This window comes from Typopeltis vanoorti, chromosome 1 (assembly GCF_054136105.1).
Source record: "Typopeltis vanoorti isolate ZY-2024b chromosome 1, IOZ_Tvanoo_1.0, whole genome shotgun sequence".
NCBI lineage: Eukaryota > Metazoa > Arthropoda > Arachnida > Uropygi > Thelyphonidae > Typopeltis > Typopeltis vanoorti.
In genome coordinates, this window is record NC_143549.1 from 184,974,018 (window position 1) to 184,989,040 (window position 15,023).

The window sequence follows — 15,023 nt, forward strand, 5'->3', positions numbered from 1 at the left end:
CTGTTGCACAAAATGAATAAGAATTCAGCAATAGGAACTGATGAGATATCAGCATGTATGTTAAAAGAGTGTTCACAGCTGAACTAGCTATTCTTTTGACCAGGCTGTTTAATTTGAGTCTCAGAACATGAAAGATTCCAAAGGAATGGAAAGAATGTATGGCAATTCCATTGCACAAGGGTGGTGCAAAGACCGATGTGTCCAATTATCAACCAATTAGTATCTCAGGACTGGTGAAGATTTTGGGAAAACTGGTTAGGGCTCGCATTCAGAAATGGTTTTACAGGGAATCTCTACTTTGCAATGTCATTCACTTCGGTGTGATTAGATATCTAATGTCGTATTATATTGATGGGATTTTGCTTGAAAAAACTGATGAGGCTAGCGATCTTGGAGTGTTAGTAGATAGGAAGTTGAAGTTCAGAGGTCTTGCAGCAAAGATTGCAAATACAACTCAAAAGATAATTGAAATGCTGAACGTTCACATGTAAAGATAAAGATGTCATTTTGCCTCTTTACAAAGGCTTGATAAGACCTCACTATTGTGCACAGGTCTGGTCTCCTGGTTTCCACTGAGATCCTGATGTACTGGAAGAGTGCAAAGGAGTGTGTTAAAAATGATGTCAGGATTATGGAATACTGATTATGTATGAAGCCAGATTGAGAATTTGTAGACTGCAGACAATAGAACAGGAAAAAGAAGGGTGATATGACTGAGATTTACAAACTTCTCAAAAGGTCATATAGGATTTCAGTTGATTGAATTTTTCAATTTATTGAGGGTGGGGAAAGGACAAGAGGGCATCCTTGAAAGCTGAGAATGAATGCCACTAAGAAGACAGGTGAGGGCTAGATTTTTCTCTCATAGGGTGGTGCATGATTGGAATGGATTTGCCATTGGATGTTGCAAGTGCAAGCAGTGTGAATGAATTCAAGAATAAGTATGTAGCCTCCCTCAATGAGTCCCTGACTACCTAGAGGTCTCTCTTAATTATAATATAAAAGTTTTAGGGAAACAGGTATAGTTATGTAATTTTAAAAATTATAAACAATTAATGACAATTTGAGAAACACTAGCCAAGCTTATAATTTATCTTTAATAGGTGGTAGAAAAGAAGATAACTTCTTGGCTGGTTTCAAGATGACGTACAGACTATATTTGCAGAGAATCCTTGTTATCTGTTCAGAAATCCCAATAAGGTAGGGTATGTAGATCCTTTTAACATCAGATTACAGTCTGAAAGAAGGATGATAATTATTATTTTCTGTACAATGGTTTCATTATATCCATTAAGTGATAGAGTGAGTTTTATTTAATTCTTGAATCGCATGAAGCCTTATGCCACTGCCCTAACTTACTGTAATGACTAAGTTTTGGGAGATAACTGCTATTAATTGTTTATAATTTTTTTAAATTACACAACTATACCTGTTCCCAAAGAACAGGTATAACTGTAATAATGTTTTCTCTTACTCAGCTGCAACCAAGACATGTGGAAGTATACACACATACTGTAAGATGCATTCTGGTGTTCGTATTTTAAATGTTATAGCCAATTCTTCTGCTTTCTCTCTGAATGATGCTCATGTTACACTGAGCGAAATATAGAGGAGTATTTAATAAATTCTAGTTTCCTTTACATGTGTGAAAAAAAAAAAGTTATTTAAAAAATAATATTGTCTACCCTGCATGGTAGACAATATTAAATAACTGATAATTAATTGACCGGTAATTTACTTTAGAAAATTTTAGATTCCCATCTAATCAAAATAAAAAATCTAATTCAAAAATATTAAAAGAGTGTTTTAGAAATTCACTATAAACAAGTAAAACTAAATGAAATAAAAATTATCCACTACTAAAGACATGCAAATCTGTTCATATATAATCAGAGAGATTGGTAGAATTAACCAAAAGGATGAAAAAAGTTATCTGAAAAAACAGTAAATCTTCTCGGAAAGAGAAGAGAAATTAAAAGAGATCTAGACAAGAGAGAAGTAGAACTTAATTCTCAGAGTTGTTAAACAATATGGAAAAGGATGACAAAAGAAATTAGACACTTCAGAACAAAGAAAATCAGAATTACAATAAGAAACAATATGAGTAAAAGGAGTGAGAAAAGTTGTTCTATAGAATAAAATAAATTCATAGCCCTTAAAGATGAAAATGGAATACTAATTAAATACAAAGAACAGATTATAAAAAGAAAAATAGAATTCTTCTATGCCCAATTATATGATGATTTCCAAAACACACTAATATGAAAACAAAAACGCAATACCCCAAATGGAGGAGAAAAAATATGCCCTGATGTTTTAAAAGTTCAGTATGCAATGGATAGCATGAGTAGTGGAAAGATACCAGGTGAAGAGAAGTTACCGATAGAAGTTCTGAAAGCAGGTGGTGAATCAGTCATGACCATGTTAATAAATTTATACACACTGTCTAAGATAGGATATGAAATAAGAGAAAAATGAGTCGGAACACTAAATTAGCTGTATACAAGACAGTGTTCAAACCAGTTTTAACTTATGGATCTGAAAGCTGGATCAGAAATAAAACACTTGACAAAAGACTAGAGACCGCAGATATGAGAGTCCTGAGAAAGATTAGAGGTATGAACAGATGGCATCAATAGCAATATCATATTAAAAACGAGGATATTAGGAAAGAACTTGACATTGTCAGCATCCAAGAATGCGATAGCAGAGCTAATCTCAGGTGGTATGGTCACTTAAACAGAATGGGTAAGGAAAGATTAGCAAAACAAGTGTTCTCTGCCAAGTTGGCAGGAAAACAACCCAGAAGAAGAAAAATATATAGGTGAATTGATACGGTAAAAAGTGCCTTTGAAGATAGAAATATAAGATCTGACAATGTTGAAGCCTTGACAAGTAACAGGCTGATTTAATGGAAAATTGTAGATAGGAAGTTAGTAATGATGTAAATTTTTCATGTAGTACTATCATATCCTGTACACCCCTTGAGAGTACATGGCAGGAATTTTATGATGTTGATGAATTCATTATTCCAACAAAAATGAGTTGGAATAATGCTATCTTTATTATAGTTTTTAAAAAGGGAGACAGAGAATTAAAATTATCACCCTATCATCTCCTTTACATTTTTTTTTTTTTTTTTTGCAAAAATCATTAGCAACAGAATACAAAACAAACTAAATTTTTGTCAACTTCCAGAACAAGCAGGATTCAGAACAAACTACAGCACTATTGATTATATATATATAAAGTAATATAGTCCGACCACATAAGCGAGAGCTGTCGTTGGCAGACTGCTAAGAAGAGTCAATTCATGTTGAAGGGAAGAAAGAAATAAGGCGATATACGAATTGGTCACCATAACACGAAATCACGTGCTTTATACGTAAAATTTTCCAACTGTTATACAAGCAAAATAGTTAACACTTTAAAACTACGATCATAAAAGAGAAGTTAATTTTCCAACGTGTAATAATAAACACTCATCCCACAATAAGGATTGATTACCCTATTATTGGAATGGATTCTCCTTCTTTATGACATTCGCAGAAGTGTCGAAGGATCTGTGGGTGCACTATAAGACAAATCATTGAAAAGAAATGAATACCAAAAACTCTAGGGTCTAGCATCTATTCATTTTGAAAAGGAATTTGATTCAATCTCAACATTAACTATTTTAGAAACCCTAAAAAAGAAAGAATAGAAAAAAAAAAAAAAAAAAAAAACAGATTGCAAGTCATCTATAAAACTGGGAACAAATATGAAATTTTCTATTAAAAAAAAAAAGGAGATAGAAAAGGAGAGATGAAATTTTACCTTTATTTATAGCAGTCCTGGAAGAAATTTTTAAAATCTGTCTGGATTAGAAAAATAGAGAAATTATAGTAAATGGAAAAGAACTAAATCACCTACAATTTTCTGATGACATTCTTTTAGGAAACTCTGCAGAAGAATTTCAACAAATGAATGAATTGAATGCAGAAAATAAAAAGAAAGGTTTAAATATAAACAAAGACAAAACAAAAATAATGTATAATAAATCTTTAGATCTTCAATAAGCATGGCAGTGGCTGATAAAACACTAGGTGATAAAATTCATCTATCACCTAAAGGCAATCACATACATCCATGCCCATAATAAATCTTTAGTATGTGTGTGCGCATGCGTAATCTTAATAATAAATCATTAAAGTTTATTACTGTGGTTATCATGCACTTTTGTTGTTTTATATTTATGCCACAGGTGTCATTAAAGATTAGTCTTCATAAAAATTTTGAATTATGTTTAGACTATTCTTTTAAACCCATTTGAGTAAAAAAAAACTTAAAATAAATACCTTAATTAGAAGTTCACGACAATTCATTTGATTGTTGTCTTCAGAGAATATCCTTGCAAGTTCTGAAAACACCTCAATCTTTTCTCTGTAAAAGACCACATGATACATATATTTTTCATTAAATAATATAACAGAGCAACTAAAAAGATTTTCCAAACACTCATCACCAAAAAAAGTCAGCTATTTTACAAAACAGAATTTAAAAAAATAATATAGTAAAAAGGTGGTTTCACTGTTAGAAAATTAATGTGACACCAGTGGTGCCATCTAACAACTAAGTTTGTTGAATGGCCTCCTGCTTATCTCTTTTATTTCACAGAAATGAAAGAATACAACACTGGGTGACACCATCTACTGACTAACTGATAAAAGATTAACTGAACAGTTTGCTAATTATTAAAATGTAAATACATAAGCAAATAAAGAATACAGGAGACTAGTGAGTGACAGTCAGCAAGTAATAAAGTCTCTTAGTCTGCAAATATCAAATATGCATTTACTAAAAATTTATATTCAAATATACATCAACATTTTAGCAGGAAGCAAGAATTTTTTTTATACTAACCAGTTGATTTTATACAGACAAAACAGAAGTTTCTTGCATTCCAGAGAGGCATAAAATCGAGCAGTACACAGCACGCAACACCTCATAATAAGTACTCACCTTTTGCAAGGTGAGTACTTATTATGAACCTACACATCAGCTGCTCATTTATAACTGAGTTATACATTACTCAGTTATAAATTGAAAATTGCTAAGTTTTAATTTGGCAACTGATAAATTTTTCAAATTTAATTTAACCCTTTAACTGCTGAGATACTAAATGACCAGTATGACCCTCTTTGCCAAGTTATTTTCACAATTCAAATAAATCAAAATCAGCTAAAGCCTTTTTATTCCCATATATAGGCAATATATTCCTGTATATATTTCCGTATATCAGAGATAACTGGCTGAAGGCTATCACTAATTAAGCGGCACACTGTGAAGAGAGACGGCTCAACTAGTGACGCTATCTTGTGGTCCCTAACACTCGTATTTAATGTCTGAAATAATGTGGGTTCTACGGTCAATTTTCTTGAGTTTACAAGAGAAAAAAAATCCATATTCCCATGACAGAGATCGACTAACTCGGGAACCGGTCGAAAAAAGGTTGGAAAAATTTCTTCTAGTCGCCGACTAGATTCGAAACCAAGAAGTCTTCCTTCGTGCAGTCAAGCGTCGTGGTGAGCAAACGCCACATCCACTGAGAGAAAATATTTTATAATTAAATAAGTTCATGAAAAAATTAACATCATCATCAATTTCTTGACATGTACCCTCAAAGGGTGTACAGGATATGTTAGTACTACATGAAAAATTTACATCATTACTAACTTTCTATCTACAATTTTCCTCCAAATCAGTCTGTTACTTGTCAAGACTCCAACATTATCAGATTTTATATTTCTATCGTCTAAGGCACATTGTACCATATCAATCCACCTATTTCTTGGTCTTCCTCTGGGTCGTTTTCCTGCCAACCTGGCAGAGAACACTTGTTTTGCTAATCTTTCCTCGCCCATTCTGTTTAAGTGACCATACCACCTGAGATTAGCTCTGCTAACACATTCCTGGATGCTGACGATCTCAAGTTCTTACCTAATATCCTCGTTTTTAATATGATATTGCCATTGATGCCATCTGTTCACAGCTCTAATCTTTCTCATATCTGTGGTCTCTAGTCTTTGGTCAAGTGTTTTACTTCTGACCCAGCTCTCAGATCCATAAGTTAAAACTGGTTTGAACACTGTCTTATATACAGCTAATTTAGTGTTCCAACTAATTTCTCTCTTATTCAATATGAATTTAATCAATTGACTTCCTACCATACCAGTTTTGTTGATTCTGTTGTCTATTTCTATATTTAATTTACCATCTTCACTAAAAATCGTGCCTAAGTAGCTGAAAGTTTTACTTGTTCCACAGGTTCCCCGTTCACAACACAGTTGACATTTTCAACAATTCTACCTATTTTCATTGTCTTTGTCTTTTTAATGCTCACTTTCATACCATATCTATTACAACAGTTATTCAATTTAGTCTGGGAATCTTGCAAACTTGTAGTGGATTTATTTAGAAGTGTAACATCATCCGCATAAAGCAAAGAGCTGATATTAACATCTCCAATTTTGATATCATGTTTAATACCACTTTCCTTCATAATGTGATCCATATAGATAATGAATAACAGAGGCGATAATGTACATCCTTGTCTCACACCAGATTTAACATTAAACCATCTTCCTATACTTCCTTCAATTCTAACTGCTGACTTACAACTCAAATAAAGACTAAGTATTGCTTGATATAATGCTCCACTGACACCATATAACTGTAGCGTATTGAATAGCTTCTCTCTTGGCACCTTGTCATATGCCTTTTCCAGATCGACAAAACTTAAATAGAGATCTTTGTTATATTCCTATGCTTTCTTGACTATTTGTCGTAAAGTGAAGATCTGATCCTGACAGCCTCTATTTGGCCTGAATCCAGCTTGTTCTTTACCAAGCTTTTCTTCCACAATTCTTCTCAACCGTTTCTCAAGTATACTTGCATAGATCTTGCCAGGAACACTCAGTAAGGAAATACCTCTAATTCTCACATTCAGTTTTATTTCCCTTTTTACATATGGGTACTATCAGAGCTCTACTGCAATCATTGGGAATTCGTCCCTGTGTCCAGGCTTTCTGAACTATGCAGTGCAGCCACTGTAAGACTTTTATACCACTATACTTCAGCATTTCTGGTCGAATATCATCTACTCCTGCTGTCTTTCCACATTTCAAGCCTTTGATGGCTTTTTCTACTTCAAGTATGGATATGTATTCCTGACTGTATGCCTGTTGAGTGTTTTTTTACCACTGTGCTATCGCTGCTTGTTTCATTTAGCAGTTTTTCAAAGTAATTACTCCATATTTCAAGGATATCTTTTTCTTCCGTTTTCATGTCACCTTTATCATCTCTAACTCCTTTTACAGCACTCTTTCCTCCATTCCTAAGCTTCTTCAACAACCTGCAGAATATCTTATCACCTTCTTGATATTTATTTTCTATGTTCTCGCCAAAGTCTTCCCATGACTTCTGTTTAGCTAGTTTTACACAGTGTTTCGCTTTCTTACATTTGTCTCTGTATTCTCTAAGTGCAAAAACTAACTTATTTGCCAAGAACTTTTGATATGCTTTCTTCTTTTCCTTCACTACCTCTTTAACTTCCTGTGTCCACCATGGAGTTCTGATATTTCTATCCTTGCAGACAACCTCACCACATGCCTCTCTGGCTGAATCAATCAGGGTTTTCTTCAAGGCTTGCCACTGAATCTCTAAGGATTGGTTTCTGTTCTCAAACTCTTTAATTTTTTCTTCAATAATCTTTGTGTATTTTAGTCTACAGTTCACATCTGAGAGCTGCTCAACTTTTATTCGCTTCAAAAATTTCTTACATGTTATTCTTTTCAATATGAAATTCAATTTTATCCTGCTCAAGACTAAATAGTGATTGCTTCCAATTTTAAATCCTCTGTACACTCTGGTGTCCTGCACCAGGGAGAAAACATCACTATCAACAATAACATATTCAATGAGACTTTTCTTATTCCTTGCCTCTTCTCCCCATTTGAATTTGTGCACATTTTTATGTTCGAACATGGTGTTAGTAATAACCAGTCCATGTCCTGAGAAGAAATCCAACAGATATTTGCCATTATTATTAGCTTTGCTCTTTTCTCCAAATTTTCCCAAAATATTTTTGTATGTCTCACAATCATTTCCTACTCTGCTATTTAGATCCCCAACAAGGACCAACTTTTCGTTTTTCATTGTGTCAGTTGCTCTTTCTAAAGCATCAAAAAATTCCTCCATTTCTGCCTTAGTAGAACCTTCTATGGGACCATAGGCACAAATAAGTTTCATTGTCCAATTCCCCATATCACTGTACTTGAGACTGCCTGCCATTCAAAAAGATTAGCCTCATATTTTGTGTTGAATACTATGGCTACTCCTTCTTTTCCTTGATTGCCATTGCCTGAATATAACATTTTGTATTTATTGCTCAGAAAGATCTCACCAGTTTGACCCTTTTTTTGTTTCAGTCACCCCCTATTATGTCGATCTGGTACTTATCTAATTCTTCAGCTAGCTCCATTTCTTTGCCATTCAGGCTTCTTATGTTGATAGTACTGATCTTTAACTCTGGTGATGTTGAGTTGGGGTGTGCTTTCAGAGCTAACCAATATAGAAAAATGAACATAAAGTCTGTAAATATAAGCGGGCTCTATAAGCCTGCTCAATTCAAATGCTTTCACAAACTAAATGAAATGAGCATTACAGATTGAAAGTTCAAATTGAGTTAACTCAATCGTAGCAAGGTCACCATTTTTTCCATGCTCGAGTTAACTCGACCATAGCAATTAAAGGGTTAAGGACTGCCAATTGCTGGTGATGCTTCTTTTGGCCTCTGGTTCTTTCAAAAGTGAAGATGCTACAAGCATCTTTACTTTCAAAAAGGTAAGAGAAATATGGCTTCATCTTTGTGCCAGGTTGACCAAGTGGTTAGTGTATCTGCTCTCTCTAACTAACAGGCTGAAGATTTGAATTGCACTATGGACATGGATGTACATGACTGTCTTTAGATAGTGGATGAATTTCACTGCCCACTATGAGACCACTGCCCTGCTTATTGGAGACCTAAAGTGACTTGAAACAGCTCCATGTTTTGTCTCTAGAGCAGGATTTTCAGATGCCAGAAGTCATTCATAGGATTATAACAACTCTATGATTGGATTCTCACAAGATGCTAATTTACATGACATAAATCTGGCATACAGAGCAACTATTAGAGCCTGAATAAAAGGTAGCTGCCAGGATACAACAGGGAAGTACAGAAAGGACAGAAATTGCAACTAGGATATACAAAGAGCAGTATGTAACAAGGGGAAAGAGAAGGAAGTACAAGCTCGAGAGTAGTATGTGGTAAGCCATGAGAGAGAAAAAAAAAAGGCAGAAAACAGAGACCAGCATATAAAAAAGAGGCCAGTACAGAGAGGAGCAGTATGTGGCATATGGCTGAGAGAACACTACAGAGCAGTACACACCACACACAATACAGAAATAAAAATAGAAAGGGGAAAGTACAGGAAGCTCTTAGAACATTAATCAGAGCTAATTAGTTTAGCTTAAGAGTGAATTATGTAGAACCTTCCTGATAAACCCCTACAGTGTAATTCAACTGATTCTCATTTCCTGAATTTGTGCTCATACAAGAACTTACCTTCTCCCATCCAGTGTTTCAGATTGTGTTTATGTACATGCAATTAAGTATGTAACTGACTAACTTTATGCAACAGAAATTTAGGTACTTCTACCAACAAATTTCATTGTCAGAGGTATGCTAATTTAGATTAATTAATTTAAACTAAGTTTAAAATGCAGATTGCTGTCAAAATGCATTAAACATCAAGTCAAGATGTGTTACACTATTGAAGATGTAAATATCCTATAAATGTTAAGAAACCTAGTCAATTTGTGTGTGTGTTTGTGAGAGAGAGAGAGAGAGCACATGTGTGTGATTAAATTGTTCAATGTTAACAAGAGTATTATTTTCTGAATCTAAAGTCACACCTCCTCCATGCAAAATTTCAGAACAGCAGGAATAGACCTTATAAATAAACCCGATACAAATTTTATATTCCTACCACTTATCCTGCTACTGTGAGATGTGCAACTCCTATGAAAGTTGTAACACCCAACCAGGTAAAAAAATTATAAAATGAATCAAAATATAAAAAAAGACATTAGCCCATCTATACTAATGTGGGTGGGAGCCACATAAAAAAGTGTCAAAATAGAAACATGATTTTCTTACTTTGGGAACTTCTATTATCTAGGTTTTCAGATTACTCTATTTAGAAATATTGAAGAAGTTCTAGTTTATCACTGGCTGAACTCTTGTGCTAAGTGTTTAGTTTCTCTTTCAATATTACCTATAACCATCAATTTTTGGCATACCAAATATGTGATATAGCAAAACCAAAATCTTTGTGTTTTAAACAGATTTTTTTTGATTTTATAAACCTATCTAAAAATTACAGTGTCCACTAAGGTCTCCTAAAGATCTTATATGATAGAAGTTCTGAAATCTATGAAGGAAAATGCTATAAATACAGCTCACAAGAGGAAACAAACTGGGCCTAACTATAAACATCACATCTGCCATCCATTCCAGAGATTGGTCACAGTACCTTATTTAGAAGAAAAGTTCTTACACATAATTTCAAAGAATCCAGTGATATTATCTGCACATGCTAGTGGCTGGCCAAGTAGAAAGTGTTTCCACTCTTTATATAGACTGTGGGTTCAAATTCCACTGTGCCATGGATGTCACAATCTTTTCTGTTATGCAATTTTCATTGCAGATGAGACTTTCCCCAGCTTACTAGAGGCTGAAATGACTGTGGTCTTTTGAGTGGCTCCCAGTTTATTTAAATCTCAATCCTACTCACAGTATTAAGGGAACTATAGGTTGAGAAGGACTTTCACAGATAGGACTGACATAAAATACATAGGACCTTAATTAGATCTTGCAATACAGGTATCCCTTGATTAACGCAATTAATTAATACCTCGATGTTACCACATATATCAAAATTGCATTAATCAAATATAATAATCAATGGTAAAAATTACAATTCGTCCATGATCGATTACTATATTAATAATTCATTTTATATGGTACTATTTTGGGAAAGATAAAAAATGAATGCAAAGTAAATGTTTAATAAATGCTTGTACCTACATTAGTTACCAATTTTTTATCAAAAAAAGTTAGTCGTTTGAACAGGTTTAGTTTTTTTCTTATCAGCATAAATTCTATGATAACAAGCAAAATGACTCTCTAGATCTCGGCAAAAACAAGCATTCTTCGATCAACATCTGGATCCATATCCATTACTTACTGCTTAAGCGATTCTAAACTGCGAAATATTCCATCCAGTTCTTTGATTGTTGTCTCCTTTGGAAACTCATCTTCACATTCCATTTGTTTGTTATCTTCATATGCATGTTGTTGTTCAATTTCAAGAAGATAGTTTTCGCTAAAATCTTTTCAATTTGAATCTAATAATTCTTTAACATCTTCTGCATCAACACCATCAAAACCAAGATCTTCGCCAATTGCAACGATTTCTTCAAACCATGTTCTCCACAGGATTTTGAAAACCACTTAAGTCATTAGCGCATTCTGGCAAAAGATTTTTCCAAACAGCTCTCATACAGTTAGAAGACACTTGCTCCCAAGTCATGAATGTTTTCAATTGATTTTAATGTTAAATTTTTTCCAAAATTCTTGAAGGTAATTGCATTTTCTCCCATTGTTGTTTCTACCCTTTGAGTATGTCTTTTTTTAAGAAAATAGGCTTTGAAACTTACAATGGTGCCCATGTCCATGTTGTAGTAATGATGTCATATTTGGTAGAAAAAAATAAAACTTTCACATTCTCACACAGATCATTAAGAGAATTTGGATGAAATTCTTTTTCGAATGAAAAAATTACAAAGAATATAATTTAAAATACAGTAGAACAATTGGAGCTTGTAATACACATACTCTTAATGCTTAATGGGAGAAATGACGTCATGCTCACGACTTTTTTTCTCTCAGCCAGGAAACATTCCTCAAGGCTTGCATGTTTTTGCACAGTAAATATGAAGGCACGTTAATTAAAACTCTTGCTGCGTATATAAAGGGATTGTCGCAATTAATTTTTCTGCATTAATCAAATCCCGTGCTAAGCAAAACCGCGTTAAGCAAGGGATACCTGTACTTCATTCTCAAGTATTGCCAATGATCATTGGCAAAGCAATGCAGTAAGTATACACAGCTAACAGGTCATTCCACGTTCTGTTATTGAAGAATCCTGTGCTAATTTCTGTATTAATTTTTCCTTAAATCACTAATTTTTCTTATATTAATTGCTATAGTGTTATAGGTAGCAAAACAGGTCAGTGAGAGTTTGATTCATAAATTATGATACAATAAACATAAGAAGCTATACCACTGGAGAGTGGAAATTAACTGATTAACAAAGTCTTATTTCTCATATCTTCCAACTGCAACTTCTAACTGCACTAAAGGTGGAAAGTGAATCTCACCATAATGTAGGAAAGAACAAGATATTGCCTTATATTATGCAATACCAAGAGCATTTAAATATGAAAATGCATGCAACACAGTGATGATATTTTAATAAGATTATACTATTTGAATGAAATATAGAGATGTAAGAAGATGACAATGATAAATTCCATAACAAAAAAAAAAAAAAAAAAAAAAAAAAAAAAAAAAAAAAAATTGCATATGGAAAAATCAGCATTTAATATTTGGAGAATTTTCAGCTAAGTCTGCTAGCACTTAAAATGGAAGTGCATGTTGTCAAGACTATTCACTGCAAGAGGATAGCACCATCTAAATCTATTAGAATTCAAATAATTATTAATGCATGAATCACAGCAATGAGGAGTGTAGCTTAAGACGACTTTAAAAATCTGTGAAAGTTTAAGAGAGTCATGTTTTGTTGAGGTTCAGTCTGTGGATGTGAGCTTCATACGTTTCTTTGTATAATTTTTCAAGTAGAAAATAACTTCTGTGCAAGACTAGTTTTATTGCAGTGAACTCTATGTCTAGTGAATAAAGCATTGCTAGCTAAACCAGACTTTTCAGACTCATGAAGTAGGATATAATCTTGATGTTCCTCAAAACAAATCTGAGCTGCAGGATCCATATGCCTCAAAGAGAGAGAGAGACCACATTCAGGAGATTCTGTTAACTCCAGGATGAGAAAGAGGAGGATAATTATCTTTTGAAAAGTCTCAAAAGGAATTTAATTTTCAAACTAGATGGAAAGATACTTGTAGGCCAATTTAGCGAAGAAGTCTCACATCTCTCCTATACTGCCTTTATATGTGGAGTGTAAATACTAGAAACTTCAAGAGGAGGATCTGGATGAAGACCACAATTATTAATAGTTTTAATTATTAATTATTTTTTTGGTATTACACCCATTAGAAATGAAAGTTGCTCTGATAAGGCCAGTTCTTTATTGAAAAGACAATTTATATGCAAGATAAATCAAAGTTTTAATCACATATTTCTGAGAAGGATGATGATGTGAAACAACATTAATGTCTTTTTCAGTATGCACTGTTTATCAAATTGGAATTCTGCTCCAGGAAGTGGGGGATGTGAGGGTCATGGTGGATAGGAAACTTCAGGAGACACATTACAAAATGAGGTAAAGGTTGCAAAAGTTGTGATATACAGTGACTGAAATGGGAGAACAAGAAGCCAACCCTGAAAATTGTACAAAGGTCATGTGAGTAAGGAAGTGAGAAGATGCTTTGCAAGGTGAATCAATGGCATGCACTGCTGGAGTGGGTGATAAATTCTTCAATGCTGAATGTTTTCAAGGTTAAGCACAATAAATATGTCTGTGAGTCAGTGGGTGATCTCTGCAATAAGTTGCCTTACTCCATGGAAGCCTGGAATATAATAATAATATTAAACTCAAACTAAAATTCAATATGTTTGCTCAGATTTAGATGGAGAAAAAACATTTTCCTAAAAAGACAATATTTCAAAAAGTGAGATTATTCTGGATTTTATTATTATAATTATATAGCCGACCTGGTTGGCAGTGGTTAGCATATCCACTGTCCAGCCAAAAGGCTACAGGTTCAAATCTCGCCATGGGCATGAACGTCTGTGATTGTGTGTGAAAATACTAGTGGTGGTGGGTGGTAGATGCCGTTGGTGTAGATGATGATGGCAGTTGCAGTTTGTTGTAGTTGTAGTGGTGGAGACGGAGAGTTGTAGAGTAGGCACCCTCCCTCGATGAGTCTTTGGACTCCTTGGAGGTGTCACATAATAATAATAATCATCACCATATTAATTATTTCCATGGAGTAGTCAGAAGACTCATCGTAGGAGATCCACACTAACCTTTATATACACACGCCTATCATACCTCTCCTTTCGGGGCACTCACAACTACTTCTGCCAATCCATTCCACTCATTCACCACTCTCCAAATGAAAAACCTAGTCCACACACCTTTAATAATAACACTCTTACATAACTTTCATGTGCTATCAACTATCTTGTAATACACAGTATATAATCTTTTCATCTCCCAAAGTGCACAACCTTACATTTTGCAACATTAAATTGACAATCATTATCCTTTGTCCACAATGCCAATTTATTTAAATCATCTTGTAAGATAACTATATCACTTCTACAACTACTGCCTTAACCAGTTTTGCATCACCAACAAAATATCCTTAAATTACTCCCAATATCATTAAGATACAAATTAAAGAATAGTGGCTGTAGTAGAGTGCTTGAGGCACTCCACTAGTCACCCTCACTCTCCTCGATTCCACTCCACCATATATTACTCTGATGTCTGTCTGTCAGCCACTCCTTATCCATGCCACCAGCTTCATATCCAACATGATGTGCTCCATCTTATGTAACAGTTTGACAACGTATTCTGTCAAATGTCTTTACTAATTTCAGCAGTATAATGGTATAGCCATTTACCTTATCTAATTCTGCTGTCACTATTATAAAATGACCATAAACTCTTAAA

The 15,023-nt window shown here is 34.0% G+C and overlaps 1 protein-coding gene across 1 annotated transcript in view; it reads right to left on the reverse strand.

Annotated features, from left to right (window-relative positions):
- Rgl (Ral guanine nucleotide dissociation stimulator-like) overlaps window positions 1-15,023 on the reverse strand; it is a 240,729-nt gene that overhangs the window by 104,153 nt on the left and 121,553 nt on the right. The window contains exon 9 of the mRNA XM_090395825.1: window positions 4,338-4,422. Within this exon, the coding sequence (XP_090251951.1) occupies window positions 4,338-4,422 (85 nt within the window). The remainder of the gene's footprint in view (window positions 1-4,337; window positions 4,423-15,023) is intronic.